Source organism: Arachis hypogaea, chromosome 15, assembly GCF_003086295.3.
Source record: "Arachis hypogaea cultivar Tifrunner chromosome 15, arahy.Tifrunner.gnm2.J5K5, whole genome shotgun sequence".
Lineage (NCBI taxonomy): Eukaryota > Viridiplantae > Streptophyta > Magnoliopsida > Fabales > Fabaceae > Arachis > Arachis hypogaea.
Window position 1 is genome coordinate 2251572 of NC_092050.1, and position 18459 is coordinate 2270030.

The 18459-nt window shown below is 35.1% G+C and overlaps 2 protein-coding genes across 9 annotated transcripts; one reads left to right on the top strand and one right to left on the bottom strand.

The window, feature by feature from the left end:
* Positions 1-217: 217 nt before the first annotated feature.
* LOC112747516 (disease resistance protein RGA2-like) lies at positions 218-9984 on the bottom strand. Of its 7 annotated transcripts, none has more exons than XR_011872679.1 (7): positions 3013-6508; positions 2762-2914; positions 2453-2549; positions 1175-1387; positions 893-1072; positions 699-779; positions 218-564 (listed from the first exon to the last, which is right to left on the bottom strand). XR_011872679.1 is itself a non-coding variant. In XM_072217456.1 (3 exons), exons 1-2 carry the CDS (start codon positions 6290-6292, stop codon positions 2793-2795), a joined length of 3402 nt encoding a protein of 1133 aa, XP_072073557.1. In that variant the 5' UTR covers positions 6293-6508; the 3' UTR covers positions 2178-2549; positions 2762-2792. The 7 variants fall into 7 exon arrangements, 1 of the variants encoding a protein (XP_072073557.1); XR_011872676.1 differs by having other exon boundaries at positions 2740-2914; positions 3013-6507; XR_011872677.1 differs by lacking the exon at positions 893-1072 and having other exon boundaries at positions 699-740; positions 2740-2914; positions 3013-6507.
* A 1377-nt stretch (positions 9985-11361) lies between these two features.
* On the top strand, positions 11362-16246 carry LOC112747512 (disease resistance protein RGA2-like). Of its 2 annotated transcripts, XM_025795553.3 has the most exons (5): positions 11362-11560; positions 11846-15086; positions 15169-15343; positions 15430-15555; positions 15906-16246. In XM_025795553.3, exons 2-3 carry the CDS (start codon positions 11963-11965, stop codon positions 15276-15278), a joined length of 3234 nt encoding a protein of 1077 aa, XP_025651338.1. In that variant the 5' UTR covers positions 11362-11560; positions 11846-11962; the 3' UTR covers positions 15279-15343; positions 15430-15555; positions 15906-16246. The 2 variants fall into 2 exon arrangements, with proteins under 2 accessions (XP_025651338.1, XP_025651337.1); XM_025795552.3 differs by lacking the exon at positions 11362-11560 and having other exon boundaries at positions 11658-15086.
* Positions 16247-18459: the final 2213 nt, after the last annotated feature.

Sequence of the window (18459 nt, forward strand, 5' to 3'; positions counted from 1 at the left end):
ATTTGTATTTAAATTTAAAATTTTAAACATAATACTTTAATTAAAAATTATAATTAGATTTTTTTTAAATAAGTACACATTAAAAATCAATAACTAACTTAATTGTATCAACAATAATTCATATGAGAAATTTATAACTTTATGACATTAAATACTAAATTTGAAATTAACAGAATATCAACGGTGTGAATAGAATTAAAAATAAAACCACAAGCAATAACCAAATAACTTCAATTTATATTTAAAATAATTCTAAATTCCAAACATAAAAATCGAAAAGAACCAAAAGAAAAATAACAACTCAAGAAAAGACAATATTTCCACCAAAACAAACATATGCTTGGCATTATTCTATTAGATAGACTCTAAAAGGGATTCCAAAACACTGCATCCAAATTCTCAAGTTTCATTCTCAATCTTGATCTTCTTGCAAGTTGAGGTATCTCCTTACACCTTCGAATCTTCCAACTCCGAGGATAGTCGCTTGGCTGGTGTAATAGCATTTTTCAACACTTCGGATTCATCATTGTCCGCAACTTCATTGGAGAATTCAGGCAACAAATTCTGTACAAAATACTACGTTAAATTAAAGACTTCATTCTCACCTCTGATTTTATCTCAATAATATTTTTTGAATAAAATAAAGATCTAACTTTGAGAAAACAAACAAACAAAAAATTCATTTTTTGAACAAATACCTTAGCACCTTCTATTTTCTCCCCTTCAATGATTGAGGATGCCTTTGAAATTGGAAACAAACTATCAGTGTAGTCAACATCCTAAAATTATAATTAGTTACTAATTATTATTTATAAATTAGATACTACTAATGATCAAGAAAGAGAAAAATAAACTGATTTTTAATAGAAAGTACACTTATCATTGTACTCACAATTTGAATAGGGTGAGCTTTTTTGAATTTATTTATGAGGTCCACATTATCAGTCATCTTCTTAACTTTATAAGAATGTGAAAAATGTGGATTCTCAGATATTTGAACTTCAACAATGAAGAAGAAGGTCTTATAAATTAGGTTGAGCAAAAGTGTATGTATATTCAATAGATCTCCTTTCTGCAGGATATTACATAATATATTAATAATAAATAATATAAAAATTACTATTAAAAATATCTTTGCTAATGTTTTTAGAAATAAATATTGGTTAGAACTTACTGGTAAGAGTGGATCAAGTATCTCTACACAGCTCTTTTCCAAAACTTGTTTTGCCTCCTCGTCAAAGACTACGATTACACCTACTCTCGTCTTCATCGAGCCAAACCATCTCAATTGATGAGTATGGCAATGAAGAATTTCCGTAACTGGGTAGTGTCCATAACCGTATCACTTGTATACGTACACACAAATTGTCGATTGTAGGAATGATTTCTGCGATTTTGTGAATACCAACCGTTGGAATAAGTGGAGAAATTTTAGATTTTGGATGTATGTAAAGAAATGATTTGATGTAATTTGAATTGTGGTGCTACACATATCTCACAACTTACACTTTTATAGTTGAATCATAGCTAAAATTTTTTAAATTTGATTGACTTTAATTTAAATTTGAATTAAATTTGTAGATAACGGTAAATAAATATATTAACAATTTTTAAAATTCTAAATTAATGGAAATATATTTAAATTTACGTATGTAGTTGCGATTTTTTAAAAAAAATCTAAAAAAATTTAAAAAATAATAACCTAAGTAAAACAATTTAAAATTTAAAAAATAATAATCTAATTACACTCATCTAAGATTTAAAAAAAATAACTTAAATAAAATAATTTAAAATTAAAAAAATAACAACCTAAATAAATAATTTAAAATTTGAAAATAACAACCTAAACAAATAATATTTTATAATTTATAAATATAAATCTAAAATTTCTGGTGACGACACGTAAGCAAATAAACTCTCAGACTCAACGTATGAGCGCCACGTCAGCATATAAGCTCCCCATTTGTATTTGTATTACTATTTGTATTACTATTACTATTACTATTACTATTACTATTACTATTACTATTGCTATAAAGATAAAGATAAAGATAAAGAGTAAGAGATAAATAGATTGGTTGGTCCCTTCTAATACATCTTTCTAGACTTCTAATTTATGTATGATCATATCTCTCATGCCACTATAAATATCTGATTGCTGAACTCATTCATGTTCCTCTTAGCAAATATCAATGGCTTTGGATTCTCAAACCATATGAATTTCTAACTTCATTATACAAGACTTCTAATTTGTGGTCTATGACATTTATTTTATGTGATCTTTTGGTAATCAAGATAAAAGATAAAACTGTTCGTTCAAAAAAATAACAATGCATCTTAAAAAGGCCAAAGAAGAACAACATCATCGTACTACAAATTTGAAGTCATTGCTACTGTAACTGAATATTGACTCTAATATATCTTACACATACATCACTTAAAAATCTCTTACCCAAACACCATCCATAAATCATCTCTTGAGCTTTGCCTAAATGGAAGCGGCTGTTGATTCAACATATTTATGGCAAAAAGGATATCATCCTGTAATCCTGTTGATTTCAAAAAATCATATATCCGTCGTAAGAGTTGATTTATTTAAAACAAAACAAAAACAAAATGGAATTTGATCACATTAATAACAGGATGATAAAAATGCAACAGATAAGAGTACTAATATCTATCTGGAGTTCTATTTGCAGTTTTACAGAGTGTGAGAGAGCGATGGAATTCAATGCTAACCGTTCCATCCAATGTTTCTGACCTCATGATCAGGGTTCAATCATCATCCATTTTCACATATAGTACCAATAAAAGAGCGTATCAACCAGATAGTCAAATGTATCAGCTTCAGCGAAATGATGACGACGTCGATCTCTTCTTAGCTGCCATGATCTCCATTTGAATCTGATTTTATCTACGCACATTGATTAAGTTATAGTTATGAAAGGCGAGATACTAATTCACACAAACATAAATTAATGGTAAAAACAGAATAAAGGGATGAATTTATACCAGAAAATGTTTCTTCATGAATGGGAACCAGTTTGAATTGTGGGATGTGAGCAATGGCCTGCCAATCCTGTCCTGTTACTCTGGTGCATCGCTTCTGCAGCTCCTTATGGCACCCATAAATAGATAGCTCACGCAAGTTTGTCAGATTTCGGAAGCTACTGGGCAGTGACCTTAACCCCTTACAGTAGAGATCTAACTTTTGAAGAGAAGTTAAGTCCCCCAACCACTCAGGAATTGAATGTAAGTTACGCGCATCCAAACTTTGGAGGGAAGGGACATGTTGTAAGCCTTCTGGCATTGTACCACAAGAATAGATGTAAACCCGTTGAAGGGAAACTAATTTATTCATGCTACTTGGTAACACCAGCTCTGGACAATTCACGATATCAAGACTCTCCAAACAAGTCAGATGTCCCACACCTTCAGACAAGGATTTCAGTTTCTTACATGAACCAATTTTCAAACTCCGAAGAGAACACAGACCTTGCATCACATTCTCCGAAAACGATTCAAGTTCATCACCACCATAAATTTCTAACTTTTGTAGCGAGCTGAGGCTGCTTAATTCATGGGGTAATGCCTTGAGTTTAGGGAAGCCTGAAATGAAGAGGGTCTTGACATGCTGCATATTCTGCCCAATAGCCTCTAGGATGGAAGCCATACCTTCACTATCACTATGATCAGAGTCTGACCATGTTCCTTGAATCGAAATGTACTCTAGAGATGGAAGGAGTGGCAACTTAATCTTAGGGACACACGAGACCTCTAATTTAGAAAGAAGCGGAAGCATTTCTACTCTTTCATCTCGTAACATCCCTTCCAAGTTTGGCAGCTTCGATAATGTCAGGTACTTCAACGATTTGAATGCCTTCTCATCCACGCCATCATATGAGTCCTCATCGATGTACTTCACATCTTTCATTCCAGATACATAAAGAACAGTTAAATGTGGTAATTTACCCAGCGGAGGAAGGTGCTTGCAGTTCTTGCAATCATAGAGTATCACCGTAACTAAGCTGGAAAGAATTGAAGTATTTTGCATCCAGCTAGGCAACTCTACTCCGCTGTAACCATTCATCCCAAAACTCTTGAGATTGGAGGGAGGCTCAAGGGCTTCAAGTATTCTCTCAGCATTGGCACCACGCCTTGAATCAGAGGAGTCCCATGACAGGTATAAGTTTTCCAACTTCTTCTTAGCACTCAAATTAGCATCTCTAGCATCACCCTCATTTAAGACATTTTCAAGCCCCTTGATGCGTAGTTTGCCTCCAAGCTGTAAATCACGCAACTCTGATAACCCATGCCCTTCCTTTTTATCCACAATAAAAAGATTCAATGTTCTCAAACATTTCAACTCGCCGATATTCGGAGGCATCTCTACTAATGAATGACACTCTTCAATTAGGAGATGTCTAAGATCCTTCAATTGTGTTAAGTGTTTGGGCAAACAAGAAAGATTTAGACAGTCTTCTAACTTCAGAATCTGCAATTTTTGTAACCTCGAAACACATTCAGGCAGTGTTGTGATACCGCTCCTACGCAGATTTAGGTACCTCAAATGCGTTAAACTCTTCAGTGCTGAGAGTTGAGAAGCATTTGTACGTAGTGCACGGAGAGAATTGAATGGTGGCAACCCATTAAGATTGTGATAATCATCAAATGGAAGAAGATTAATCATACTCCTCAAGGATTCAGCTTTCTTGAAGGGATCCATGTTTACCTTCCTCTCTGGTTTTAAACAAGTGACATGGTGGACCCTTGTAGACAAATTGGTCAAGCTTGCAGACTCATCATAAACTCTGCACTCTTCTCCCATTATGGATTGGGCAAGTTCATGAAATAAATCATGCATCTTGAATGTAGTTCTTCCCAATTCATCAATCTCAACTTCTTGGAAAAATGACCTCTGACATAATTCCTCCCAAGCCTCATTACCAACATCCTCAATCTCCAACTTCCCTTTGGATTTGATCAAACCATTGGCCATCCAAAGATGAATAAGTTGCTCCTTTTCCATTCCAAAATCTTGGGGGAAAATGGCACAAAAAGCAAAGCATTGTCTTAATGACAACTTCAAATGGAAGTAGCTGATTTTCAAAGCACGTACAATAATAGCATCATCCTCAAGTATGTCCCAAAACTTACTTTCCAATACATTCACCCACTGTATTTCCTCTTTTTTATTGCGCAAAAGGCTTCCAAGTGCTTTAGATGCAAGAGGGGAACCACCACATTTCTTTACAATCTCCTTGCCTATTGCCACAAGCTCTGTGCGCTCCACTTTGTCTGATCCAAATGCATGGTATTTGAACAATAACCAATTGTCATCCTCGGATAATGGTGACAAGTGATGAGCAGGGCATGTTCCCATGACAGATGCAACACTCTCAACTCGGGTAGTGACCAAAATTGCAGCACCTTTTGTTCCACCACCGCAAAGCAAAACAGACTTCAAGTCCTCCCATTTGTCCGTGCTCCACATATCGTCTAGAACAAGTAAATACCTTTTGCCTAGCAGTATTTCTTGAACTTTGTTTTTCAGTGCTTCTAAAGTAGAGAGGTTTGGGTTATGTCCACTTGTAGATTCCACAATGGACTCTAGAATTCTCATGGTATTGAATTCAGTGGAAACACAAACCCAAATTCTCAGATCGAAATGTTCAATTACCTTCTTGTCATTGTAAACCCATCGGACAAGTGTTGTTTTTCCAAGGCCCCCCATGCCAACAATTGGATAAACAGAGAGGTCGTTACTGCTATCAGCACTCCTTGAAAGAAACTCCACAATATTTTCTGTGTCTTGCTCCCTTCCATAGATATTGTGCTCAGTGATACCAGAACATGTCTGGCGCCATGCTTCATCTTCTTGTTGCCTCTCTGGAACTCTTCCACGCAACTCAAACCTTCTCCTTTCTTCATCAATTTGACGAAACCTGTCAACCATCTCTTTCATCCTCTTACCAATGTCCCGACGAAACATGATCGTCACAGGATCAAGACGAGTTAAGCACTGGTCACTGTGTAGACGGTTGGACTCTATTGAACATTCATCTAAGATATCATCAAGCACGTGTGCTGCATCTGAAAGCTTCTGCAGCCAAAGCTTCACAGCACGCTCTCTGATCTGCTTCTCTTCAGCATCTTGGACCACTGCATGGATTACAGCAAGGTTCCCTGACAGCTCTTGAATCTGCGAGTGGACTCCCCAAAGAGTTGCAAGCTCGTCCTGAACAAAAGCTTGCAAGTTTTCAATCACCATTCGAAGTAGAGATTCAGCCATTTGAAAAGCTAGAACGAATGAAAGCTCAGATATTGAACTGAATGCTATGCACACGCAAGTTGACTATATTATGAAACTGTTTTTGTGTGAGAATGTGAATGCGATGAAGATGCAAGTTCACAAATTGCAATTTGAATCACTTTAACATAGTTTTGGAATCTCGTGCTCATTACTCCCAAAGAACCAGCCATTAGAAAACAAATTAGAAGAATAAAAAAATGATTGGGGTAGGCCTACCTTTCAAGAAGAGGCATTTGGTGTGGGTGGTTGTGACAATTTTTTAGTATTTTTAAGCAGACCTTGGCAAACATAAGTCTTCCCTGTGAGTATGGATATATAAATTTATGATTAGAGGTGAATGCTTACATGCTCCTACCATGTTTGTGTGTTACATGCAACTTCCATCTTTGCCATTAATTCTTGTAATCAAAGGTCGGAATGTTTTATTTTAAAATTAACACATGTAATTATGAAATTATGTTTAAATTAATTAAGTTACAATATCATCCTCCTTGCTTTCCAACTCCAAACCTCCATAAGTGCCGGCCCCCATGACCATTCTCATCAGTCTCAAATGAACAGAAGAGACAAATTCTTTGGAGCTATCAGATCATATCTATTTATTATTTTTTATAAATTAAAAGAGAGAACAAAGTGGCCCCTCAAGGCTATTTGCCATTTTATCTCTTGTTGTTTTGTCACCTAAGCCTAATTCTTTACATGCTGCATTTCCGTTCCTTCCTAGTAACTCTGCCATTTTTGGAGGCATTGCTGCTAATGACCAGCATCCTTCAATTAAGAGATGCCTAAGATCCTTCAACTTTGTCAAGTGTTTAGGCAGACAGGCAAGAAAGCAACAATGTTTCTGCAGCCTAGAAACACATTTTGGCAATGTTACAATATAATTATCATAAATATTCAAATACCTCAAATGCGTTAAACTCTTCAGTGTCAGAGAGTTGATAAGATCTTGAACGCAATGCTCGGAGAGAATCGCATGCTGGAACATCATTTAAAATCAATGCTTGAGTGTTGCCTGGTTAAGATTAATAAAAGTCCTTCTTGATAAATCGATCAAGATTGCAGACTTGTCATAAACTTTACACTCTTCTCCCACTACAGATTGAACAAGTTCAAGGAATAAGTCATGGACCTTGAAGGTCATGTTTCCATACGCATCAAACCTTACTTCTTGAAAAAATGATCTCTGGAATAGTTCCTCTCATACCTTGTTACCAACATCTTCAACCTCCAAATTTCCTTTGGATTTAATTAGTCCATTGGCTATCCAAAGATGAATTAGTTGTTCCTTTGAAATTTCGCGTAGTGACCAAAATTGAGACACCTTTGGTTCCGCTACAATGCAACACAGATTTCAAGTCCTCCCACAGAGAAATGCCTGAGTTTCTGAAAAAGTTACTACATCATTTCATGATGGCACATTTAATGTAACATGGACATGGTAAAGTCTCATGAAAGAGGAATCATATGGAAAGGACAGGCATACTGTGGACTGGCACGTGTTACACACATGACAACTCAGTCATAAATTTGCCAGAATTCTTCATCACCAAGTGCTCCTACAATGCTCAGTACAAATTTGAGGTTACAACTTACAATAACGTGTTTTCAGTACTACCAAGTTTAGATAATAATAGAAAAAGTCATAAAATATTTCAGCTTATAGTATTCTCGTAATATAGATTTTTAGAAAACATATACTAGGTAATCGACATCTTATGGAAAGAAAAAAGAAGTGAAATATAGGTCATAAAGACTCTATATAACTAATAAATATAATTACACAAAAAATAAGTAAAATTAATTAATATAAAATCCTTCAAATACCTTTACTCCTCTTTTTTCCAAACTAAACTCTAACCCTATTTTCCTAAATTAAACCCACTAACACTCTTCTTCCAGAACCTTCTTCTCAATCCCCTCTTTCAATTCTGCTACCTGCATTCTTCACAATGAACCTCACAACAACCACATCCTACATTTATCAACATTTTTTACTAAGAGGAAGCTCCATCTTACATTGATTCCGAGGAAGGTTTCACCCTTCTTATACCCTCTTCTTGGACTAAGCTGGGGCAACTGCTTTGTTTCGAGATGCAAGTATGGGGAGCAACAACATTGGGGTTGTCGTGAACCCAGTTCGTCTTGCAAATCTTGGAGACTTCGGGAGCCCCGGGTTTGTAGCTGATAAGCTTTTATAAGCAGAAAGGTGTAAGGAAAGTACAAAAGATGCTAAATTAATTGCAGCTTCAGAAAGATCAGGGAATGGAGAAGACAAAACAGAAGAGAGAAAGAGGATCGAAAGGAGAAATAAAGAGATGGGATGAAGAAAAGGAAAGAGAGGAGGATGACGCCGGCGAGGGGCTGCTGCCGTTGTCGTTGCTGCTGAGGAGAGGGAAAATGAGAACGCGAGCAGAGAGAAAGGCGTTGTCGCGGTTGGAGCTAGGGGACGCTTCTGCCGCCGTTGAGCCAGTCTGACCTTGTTGCCGCCACCACAGCTGCAGGCGTGGAGGCTCGAAGCGAGACAGCTTAGAGAGAGTGACGCAAACAGAGGGTCTTCGAAGAGAGAGAAAAGGAGTTCGCAGAGAGAGTGAAACGCGAAGGAGGAGGAACCGTCCGCTGCCATCACTGTTACCGTCGTCGTCGCCACGGTTGGGGCTTGCTGTTGCCGTTCGGGTGAACCTGAACCAAGCCCATCCTTGTTGCCGGAGCTATTGGTGCCGCTAGAGTTGAACCATTCCTGTCACTGACCTGGTCCAGCCTTTTTTCTGATTCTGTTTTAGTTTTTATGTCCTATTCTATCACTATTTAATCTGCCTTGGCTTTGTTTTAATTCGATTTTAGTTTTGCATTGTTTTGGATTTTCAGAACTATCACTAGCTCCATCTTGTCGCTATTTTGGTCTAAATTCTGCATTCATTCATTTCATTTCACTTCAATCCTCCTTACTTTGAATATGGCATTCTGAATTTGGTACATTCGATCTCTTGGGATCACGTTGTGAGTAGGCTTTCCATTTATAACCGTTAAGCTTTTGGTTTATACTATTATGAGTTTTTAATTATATTTATAAAACTATTATTGAAAAACTTTGATTTGATTATAATAATTGATTTATTATAGTTGAATAATTCTTCTTATGAAATTCATATATTAAAAATTTTTACATGAGACTATATATATGTTTGATAAAGCTTTATATTATTTTAGAATATTGATTTTATTCGAATATATACTTTTTAAAGTATTTGTTGGCACTCATTTAAAAATTATGAAATATGTTTTTATGATTGAAAAAGTATGATTTGAAAATATTTCTGATAAGAAAGTATTATCTGATTGATTTGATTCGATACCTTATATATTTGAGAGATTAAAGATTTATTGTATCTGAAACTATATGTTTTGAATTGGTTTGGGAGGCTCGTATTAGAAAACTGTAGTTAACGGTGATTATAACGTTAACTTAGATGCATCTGACTCAGACTCCAGCTAGCAGTGGTGTTGCTAGCCTAACGTGTAGGCCACACGTTAGATCTGTTATTTTGTTATGACACACGAGAGGAAAAGGCTATCCATAGAGGTGGAGCCGCCCATGTGTGGACTTTTGATTTGATTTTTGTATGAGAACTTTCTTATTGATTCACTTATTATTATCAACTATTATTTTCTAATTAAAGTTACTTTGATAATAATGTTTATATGGTCTCATGTCGATTATAGATGTATTGTCTAGTCACTGAGTTGTAAAACTCAACCCTTTTTTTTAAAAAACATTGTTCATGAATAAATACTTGACTATGTGAGACTTTTTATTCAAGAGTAATAATCTGCGAGTACGTATTCTTTGTCGAGTTCCTAGATGTATATGCTTCATATGTCACAGGCAGGATTCAACCATTCGTAATTATTTTATTTTTGTTAAAAATATATATAACTATTTATTTTAGAATTTGTAAAATATTTATAACTTTCTTATTCAACTTATATTTGAATCGGTTTAGGTTTGCTAAGGGACTATTTTTCTGAGCACCGGTCATAGTTCATTTTGGGCTGTGACAATTATGATCATCAACCAAATTTTAGTTGTGTTAGCACAAGCAAAAAAGTAAAGAGGTAAAAAAAAGGAAAAAGGTATGAAGTTATATGAAGTTATGTAACCAAATTGGGTTGGTATAGTGGTTAGCTCACTAGTCCGCTTAAGCAAGATCGGGGGTTCGAATTTGTTAAAATTAAACCAGACAAATTAATTTGACCGAAAAAATGGTAAATCAAATCTTGAACGGATCTAAATTAATATTATTTTTTTATAAAAAATAACTACAATATTCTTATTATAGAAAATGACTAAAATACTCTTATTTTATATATTAATTTTGAGAATATAAAATTCTAACTCTTTACTTCTCTGCCATCGTAGGGTTAGAATTTATAATTTTCAAATATATATATATATATATATATATATATATATATATATATATATATAAGTAATGTTATATATCCAAATCTTTTTATGAACTAAGTCCAACCAAACTAAACAATAAAATTTAGAATAATATTAGCCATAACTAATTTTTGTTATGTTAAACTAACTTGGTTGGACTTGGTTAATAGAAAAATTTGGATGTGTAGTATTATTCTATATATATATATATATATATATATATATATATATATAATAGGAGTATTTTAGTTATTTTTTATAATAAGGGTATTATAGTCATTTTTTATAAAAAATAAAATTAATTTAGACTGGTTTAAAATTTGATTCACCATTTTTTCGGTCAAATTAATTTTTCTGGCCTAATTTTAACAAAAATAATATAATTTAATAGATTATATGTGTTAACTTTTAATTATTAAAAAATATCTTTAAAAAAAGATGGTTTAGACGTCTTTATCGAAATAGCTCCCTTTTAATTAAATTTATACCTATTAAAATTTCATGAATTATAACAATATGTATTTTTAATAATATTAAAAGAATGTAAATTGTTGAAAAGAAAAAGAGGTGATATATAAACGACAATGACATTATGTAACTTATAAGTACAATTATACAAAAAAAAAAAAAAATCTTTCATTTCTTCGTCCGAGCTAGTTTGGATATTACTCAACAACTTAGTTAGAGCAAAAGGAGGAATACTTGATACATTTGATGGCTAAAATGCACAAGTCTAATAGCATCCAATTTAGAGGGTTCTAATGCTGCAAAATTGAACCCTCCCAAAAAAGTTTGCACTGGTACGTGTATTAGAGAAAGAGGGAATAACAATTTAATGTTAAATTTTTTACTATTTTTTATTTTTTATTTAAATAAAATTGGATCACTCTGATTCACGAATTGAACCAATAATTTAATAATCCAATAACTAAATTATTAGTGGTTTGATTCGTCAATGTCTTCAACCTGCAAGTAAGATTATTAATCACCATTATACCACAAACTACTTTCTTCATTTACCACTGAAAATGGCAACTCATGCTTTGCTTGGAATTCTGATTGGAAACTTGTACACTTTTGTCCAGAATGAGATTGCAGCACTTTCTGGTGTTGACTCGCAGATCCAACACCTGTCTGAAAATCTCAGTGCAATCCGTGCGTTATTCCAAGATGCTGCAGAGGAGCAATTTACAAGCCATGTCATGAAGGACTGGCTGAATAAGCTTTCCGATGCTGCGCATGTGTTGGAAGATATCTTGGAAGATTGTTCAACGGAATCCAACCGTCTTCAAAGTGAAGGGTGGTCAGCCCGCTTCCATCCCAAGACTATTTTGTTTCGTCATGCTATCAGCAAGAGGATGGAAGACATGGTCAAGAGGTTCCAGCGTATTGATGATGATAGGAGAAGGTTTCAGCTGCCTTTGGGAGTCAGACAGAGGCAACAAGAAGATGATGATCTGAGGCTAACTATTTCTGCCATCACTGAGCACCAGATGTATGGAAGAGACCAAGATAAACACAAGATTGTAGACTTTCTCACAGAGCATGCTAGTAGCATTCATGGCCTCTCTGTGTATCCTGTTGTTGGTATGGGAGGTCTTGGCAAAACAACACTTGCTCGATGGGTCTTCAATGACGACAGGGTGATACAACATTTTGATTTGAGAATTTGGGTTTGTGTTTCTACAAACTTCAATATGATGAAAATTCTACAGTCCATTATAGAATCCTCCACCGGAGTGAACCCAAACCTCTCCAGTTTAGCAGCAATGCAAAACAAAGTTCAACAAGTGTTGCTGGACAAACGGTGTTTGCTTGTTCTAGATGATGTGTGGGAGAATGACAAATGGGAGGACTTGATGTCTGTGCTGAATTCTAGAGATAGTGAAACCAAAGGTGTTTCAATTTTGGTCACAACACGTGATCAGACTGTTGCATCTGCCATGGAAACATGCCCTACTCAATCTCATCACTTACAGCCATTACCTAAGGATGACAATTGGTCATTGTTCACACATTATGCATTTGGCCCAAACAAGGAGCAGCCTGCAAAGCTGGTGGAGATTGGCAAGGAAATCGTCAGAAGATGTGCGGGTAATCCCCTTGCATCCAAAGTTGTTGGAAGCCTTTTGCGTAATAAAAAAGAGGAAAAACAATGGCTCAATGTGTTGGAAAGTAAGTTTTGGGACATTGATGCTGTCATGGGTGCTTTGAGACTAAGTTATTTTCATTTGAACCCATCATCACGGCAATGCTTTTGTTTTTGTGCTCTCTATCCTGAAGATTTTCGAATTTCAAAGGAACAACTAATTCATCTTTGGATGGCCAATGGACTAATTAAATCCAGAGGGAATTTGGAGGTTGAAGATGTTGGTAACCAGCAATGGGAGGAGCTGCTCCAGAGAGCATTTTTTCAAGAAGTATCAATTGACAAGTATGGAAACACCACCTTCAAGATCCATGACTTATTCCTTGATCTTGCCCGCTCCATAGTGGGAGAAGAGTATAAAGCTTATGGTGAGTCTGAAAGCTTGATCAATTTTTCAAGAAGGGTCCACCATGTAAGTTACTCTGGCTTGCCCGAGTTAAATCAGAAAACCTTGAAGAATATTGAGTCCTTGAGGACTTTGATTGATCTTGAACCAGCAATTAGCAATACCTTCTTCGGACATCCAGTATTGGTTTTGCATAAAGTGCAGTTATGTAATTCTCTCCGAGCATTGCGTACACGATCTTCTGAACTCTCAGCACTGAAAAGTTTAACACATTTGAGGTACTTGAATATTTACAATAGTTACATTACAAAGTTGCCAAAATGTGTTTTTAGGCTGCAGAAATTGCAAATTCTAAAGCTAGAACAATGCTATTTTCTTACTTGTCTGTCCAAACACATATTGAAGCTGAAGGATCTCAGGCATCTCTTAATTGAAGGATGTCGGTCATTAGTAGAAATGCCTCCAAAAATGGGGGAGTTGAAACAACTGAAAACACTGAATATTTTTATTGTGGATTCAAAAGCCAAACATGGCTTAGCAGAGTTACATGATTTACAGCTTGGTGGTAGACTACACATTAAAGGTCTCGAGAATGTCCAGAGCGAAGATGATGCTAGAGAGGCTAATTTGATGAATAAGAAGGAGCTGAGTTATTTATATTTGTCTTGGAATTCTGATTCTAATTGCATTAGTCCGGAGAGAGTACTTGATGCCCTTGAGCCTCCCCCTAATCTCAAGAATTTAGGGATTAATGGTTATAGGGGATCACAATTCCCTGGTTGGGTGAGAAATACTAACATCTTTTCAAGCTTAGTTAATGTTATACTCTTTGAGTGCAACAACTGCGAGCAGATTCCTCCACTTGGTAAATTACCACATTTAGAAAGTCTTTATGTATATAGTATGAAAGATGTGAAGTACATTGATGAAGACTCGTATGATGGAGAGGAGGAGAAGGTGGCCTTTAAGTCCCTAAAGGAGCTAACTTTGATAGAGTTGCCAAAGTTAGAGAGGATTATAAGGGACGAAGGAGTAGAGATGCTCCCACTTGTTTCCAAATTAACCATTTCATGCAGCCCCAATTTGAAGTTACCACTCCTTCAATCCGTGGAGGTACTTCAAATTCAAGGATTGGAATCTGACAATGAAGTCGTGGCTTCCTTTCCGGAAGAAATCTTTCTGAGTATGCGTTATGTTAAACAGCTCAGGATTAGTATCTTTCCCAAACTGAAGGTGTTACCTCAAGAACTGGGCACCCTCAGCTCACTCCAGGAACTCGATATTGTTGGTTGTGATGAGCTTGAGTCCTTGGCAGAGAATGTTTTTCAAGGCTTGAGTTCTCTTCGAAGATTGGACATTTACGATTGTCCAAGACTAAAATCCTTGTCTAGTGTTGTGGAATACCTAACTTGTCTCGAGTCCCTTCGTATCTTGTTTTGCCCAGAATTGACGACTCTGCCAACTAACATGAATAAGCTAACTGCCCTCCATGATGTTGTAATCTGCGCCGGGGAAGACAATGGTAGAGTACCAGAAGGTCTTCAATGTATCCCATCCCTCAAATATCTGATGCTAGATGAAGTCGATTCGTTGCCAGAGTGGTTGGGAGATATGACTTCTCTGGAACGCTTAGTCATTCGTCTCTCTCCAAGGATAAAGTCACTTCCAAGTAGCTTTCGAAACCTGACAAACTTGCGTTCCCTCACAATTGAGAAATGTGATGGGCTGGAGCAGCGATGCCAGAGAGAGACAGGGGAAGATTGGCCAAACATTGCTCACGTTCCACACGTTGAGTTGATTCCCACGCAGCAACAGAAACATACAAGTTGGGGTAAATTCAAGTCCTTCTCTTGTTTTCTTTTCTTTTGTCCATGACCCTGCCTTCTTGTACTCATGTTTGAAATACTTGACAGAAATTGCCAAATTCAAATGGAATACGAGGACGTCAAACATATCAGAATTTCCAGATTTTAATATATTTGACAAAATGGTTGAAGATCTCCATGAGCAGAAACAAGATTAGCTCTCAGATATCACATGTTTAGCTCATTAATTTGGGAGGAACACTCATGCCTTCATAGTCTTTGTGTAAGCATAAACTTACTTTTGCGTCATTCTGTAACATGAATATTTTCTGTTCAGCCACAGTGAGGCTTTTTCTCTTCTTTTTTCAGTTCAGGATAAGGTGGCAGTATATGCATGCATACATATTGGAAGAAACCTTTTGCTGTTAATTGCACGCAAGCACCAACCAACTCATATTCTCCCCCTCAACAAAACTTGGCTATGCTGTGTTTTTGGTAATGTCCTTTTGACTTAACATTGCATTTTAGAATTTTATATTCTGAATTTGTTGACCTATTTGTTAATTATTCATGAGTGGTTCTACATTAGTTTGTAAGGACCAAGAAAAGTGACAATACTTTGTGATTATTATGTGCCAATACTTTATCCTGAATATTACACAACAAAATTAAGATAAAAGAAGAAAGGGAGAAAGAGGAGTTTCTGATACATTTGATGCCAAATAAAGAATATATGTATATGAAAATTTTCTATATAACTTAAAAAAATCAGATTATTGTTACCAAATCTTCATTTTGATATAAATTTGAACTTGACTGATTCTTGGTTTTCAACTTTGTCACAGAATGAATCAATCTTTGTTTGAGAATGCCTTCTGAATTCGTTTCCATGCATTGCGTACAAGATCTTTTCAACTCTCAGCACCGAAGAGTTTAACGCATTTGAGAGGATTGGCCATACATTGCTCACATCCCTCACATCCTGTTAAGTAATTTGAGAATGAAAGCAACAACATTACCACTCGGATGATTAATTGTGCATTTCAATTGGACATTGGTTATGAGTTATGACTGAAGCATGTGACTGTGTTCCGTTTCTATTCATTTTTGATAAATTTGAGCCAGACTGATTTTCTTGGTTATTGATTTATGACAATGAATCAAAGTAGTAGAATGTTGAATTTAATATTAATTATAAAAATTTTCAAATACAAATACTGAAATTCTAAACAATAGACAGAAGAAAGATAGACTAAAAAAGCTAAATTATGTCTGCAAAAGTTAGATACGTTGGTTTAAAATCAATGAAAGAATTGGAAGCGAGTATTCCCAAGGATTAACTACTCAAAACCCATTTGATTAGTACCAAATAGCAGAAAGGGTGTTGTTCATAGCACTGGCAGAATATATTTCTTCTAGAGCTTTGTGGCCATTACCAAAGTAATATTTCTGATAATGATTTTCTAAATAGATATTCATAAGCTTGAAGAATGTATGAAACACAACAACAATAATTCTTGAAATAAATGGAACATTATATATCCCAAATTGGACATCAAACTAATACATTTAAGGCATACATTATTTGAAAATTTTAAATATGTGGAACTAAATTATCTACTTATTTTAATAAAGAATAATTTGTCTAATATTCTAAATCAAAAACAAATTTAAAGACCAATTTAAAATATCACTCATTTTCAAACACAATATCAAAGCTTCGTCATCCTTCGTGGTTCATAAAATAATTGGCTTCTAGACTTCTAATTTATGGTCTTATCTCTTACGCCACTATAAATATCTGATTGCTGAACTCATTCATGTTCCTCTTAGCAGAAAGGGTGTATTAAAACTGTTCGTTCAAAGAAATAACAATGCATCTTAAAAAGGCAAAAGAAGAACAACATCATCTTATTACAAATTTGAAGTCATTGCTACTATTTTGATCATAACAACAACAAACTAACTAACATATAACTCTAAGCCCTGCTATAACCCAAGTTCTCTATATCCTATGAACTTTTGACTATTGCTTAGGCTATCATCATTGCAAATTAAGAATTAACAGTGAAGGAGGGAAACTAAACTAAGATTAGAATGTGCTCTCAGATTAATGGAATAATGAACATGTAATTCAGGGAAATCTTCAATACACAAACTCAAGCATGTTACTGACGTCTCCCAGATTTGTTTTTTCTTTTTTAAAATGATTTATTATTTGGTCTTTGTGGCCTTAATTATTTTGTAAGAATATATACATTGAAGAATTGGTCGTTAGCATTTTATTAAGTTAAACAAAGAATAAAACTCTTTTTATTTTGTACTGATTTGCTTAATGATAAAACTGCAATTTACAGGAAGACACTTAAATAAATGTTATGTCTCCACATAAATTCCTCACATGTAGAAAAAATTTATCTTCCTTGGCGTAGCATCCACCCTCAAATAATAGAGAAATTGACTTGATGAGTTTATGGTCTTGGAGACCAATTCACATGGCTTATTTATGTAAACCTGACATGCCACCTTTTGATGCATACTGCAATCAATCAGTGACAGCTTTTGTGGTGGGCCTGGTGGCCATGGTCCTTGACTTGGTGAAGTCGTGCTTGAATACAAGACAAAAAATTAGTTATAAGATAATAATGATTTGTAATTGTTGGACCAAAAATACGAAACATAATTGAGACTTGTAAATAACATTAACACAAGTAATACAGAAATTGACTTCACTAGTCCGCTTAAGCAAGTGTCGGGGGTTCGAATCCCGCCTTATGCATGCAGCAACCCATTGGCCAGCGGTAAACCCTTAAATGGAGCTCAGTACCGTGACGGATTAGTCCTTGGCTGGTCGGGGTGAGGGATACCGTGGAAACCAAAAAAAAAAAAAAAAACATTTTTTGCTCACATTTTTTTAAACACACTTCTCTTTTCTTTTCTTTACCAACACAACAGTCTCACTCATTCCTTTCTTCTTTTAACACACCAATTATCTGGATTTTTATTCCAGAATCATCTAGCACAGCTAAGAATTTTCTAGCTAAACAAAAATTGACTTCAGAAGTTCATTAGACAATTTCACATGACTTGTTTTAAAATACTTTCGTTATAATTTGTTCTGCACCAATCTGAAGAAATTTCTTCAATGTCATGTAGTATTTGTTTGATGCATCTTTTCCATAATGCTCCAACATAAATGATTACTGGAATTTTTTAACTCTGGCATTTTCAATAATACCCTTTCATATTTTATTCCATACTATTTGTAACTTCAAAACAATCATTTTGTAAATTTTTCAACATCAGTGCAAGTTCTAGCTAGATTCGCATGAGATCAGATTTTATATATCACTTTGTTAAACTGAAAAGCACATAGGAATAGTGATACTCCTTTCTCAA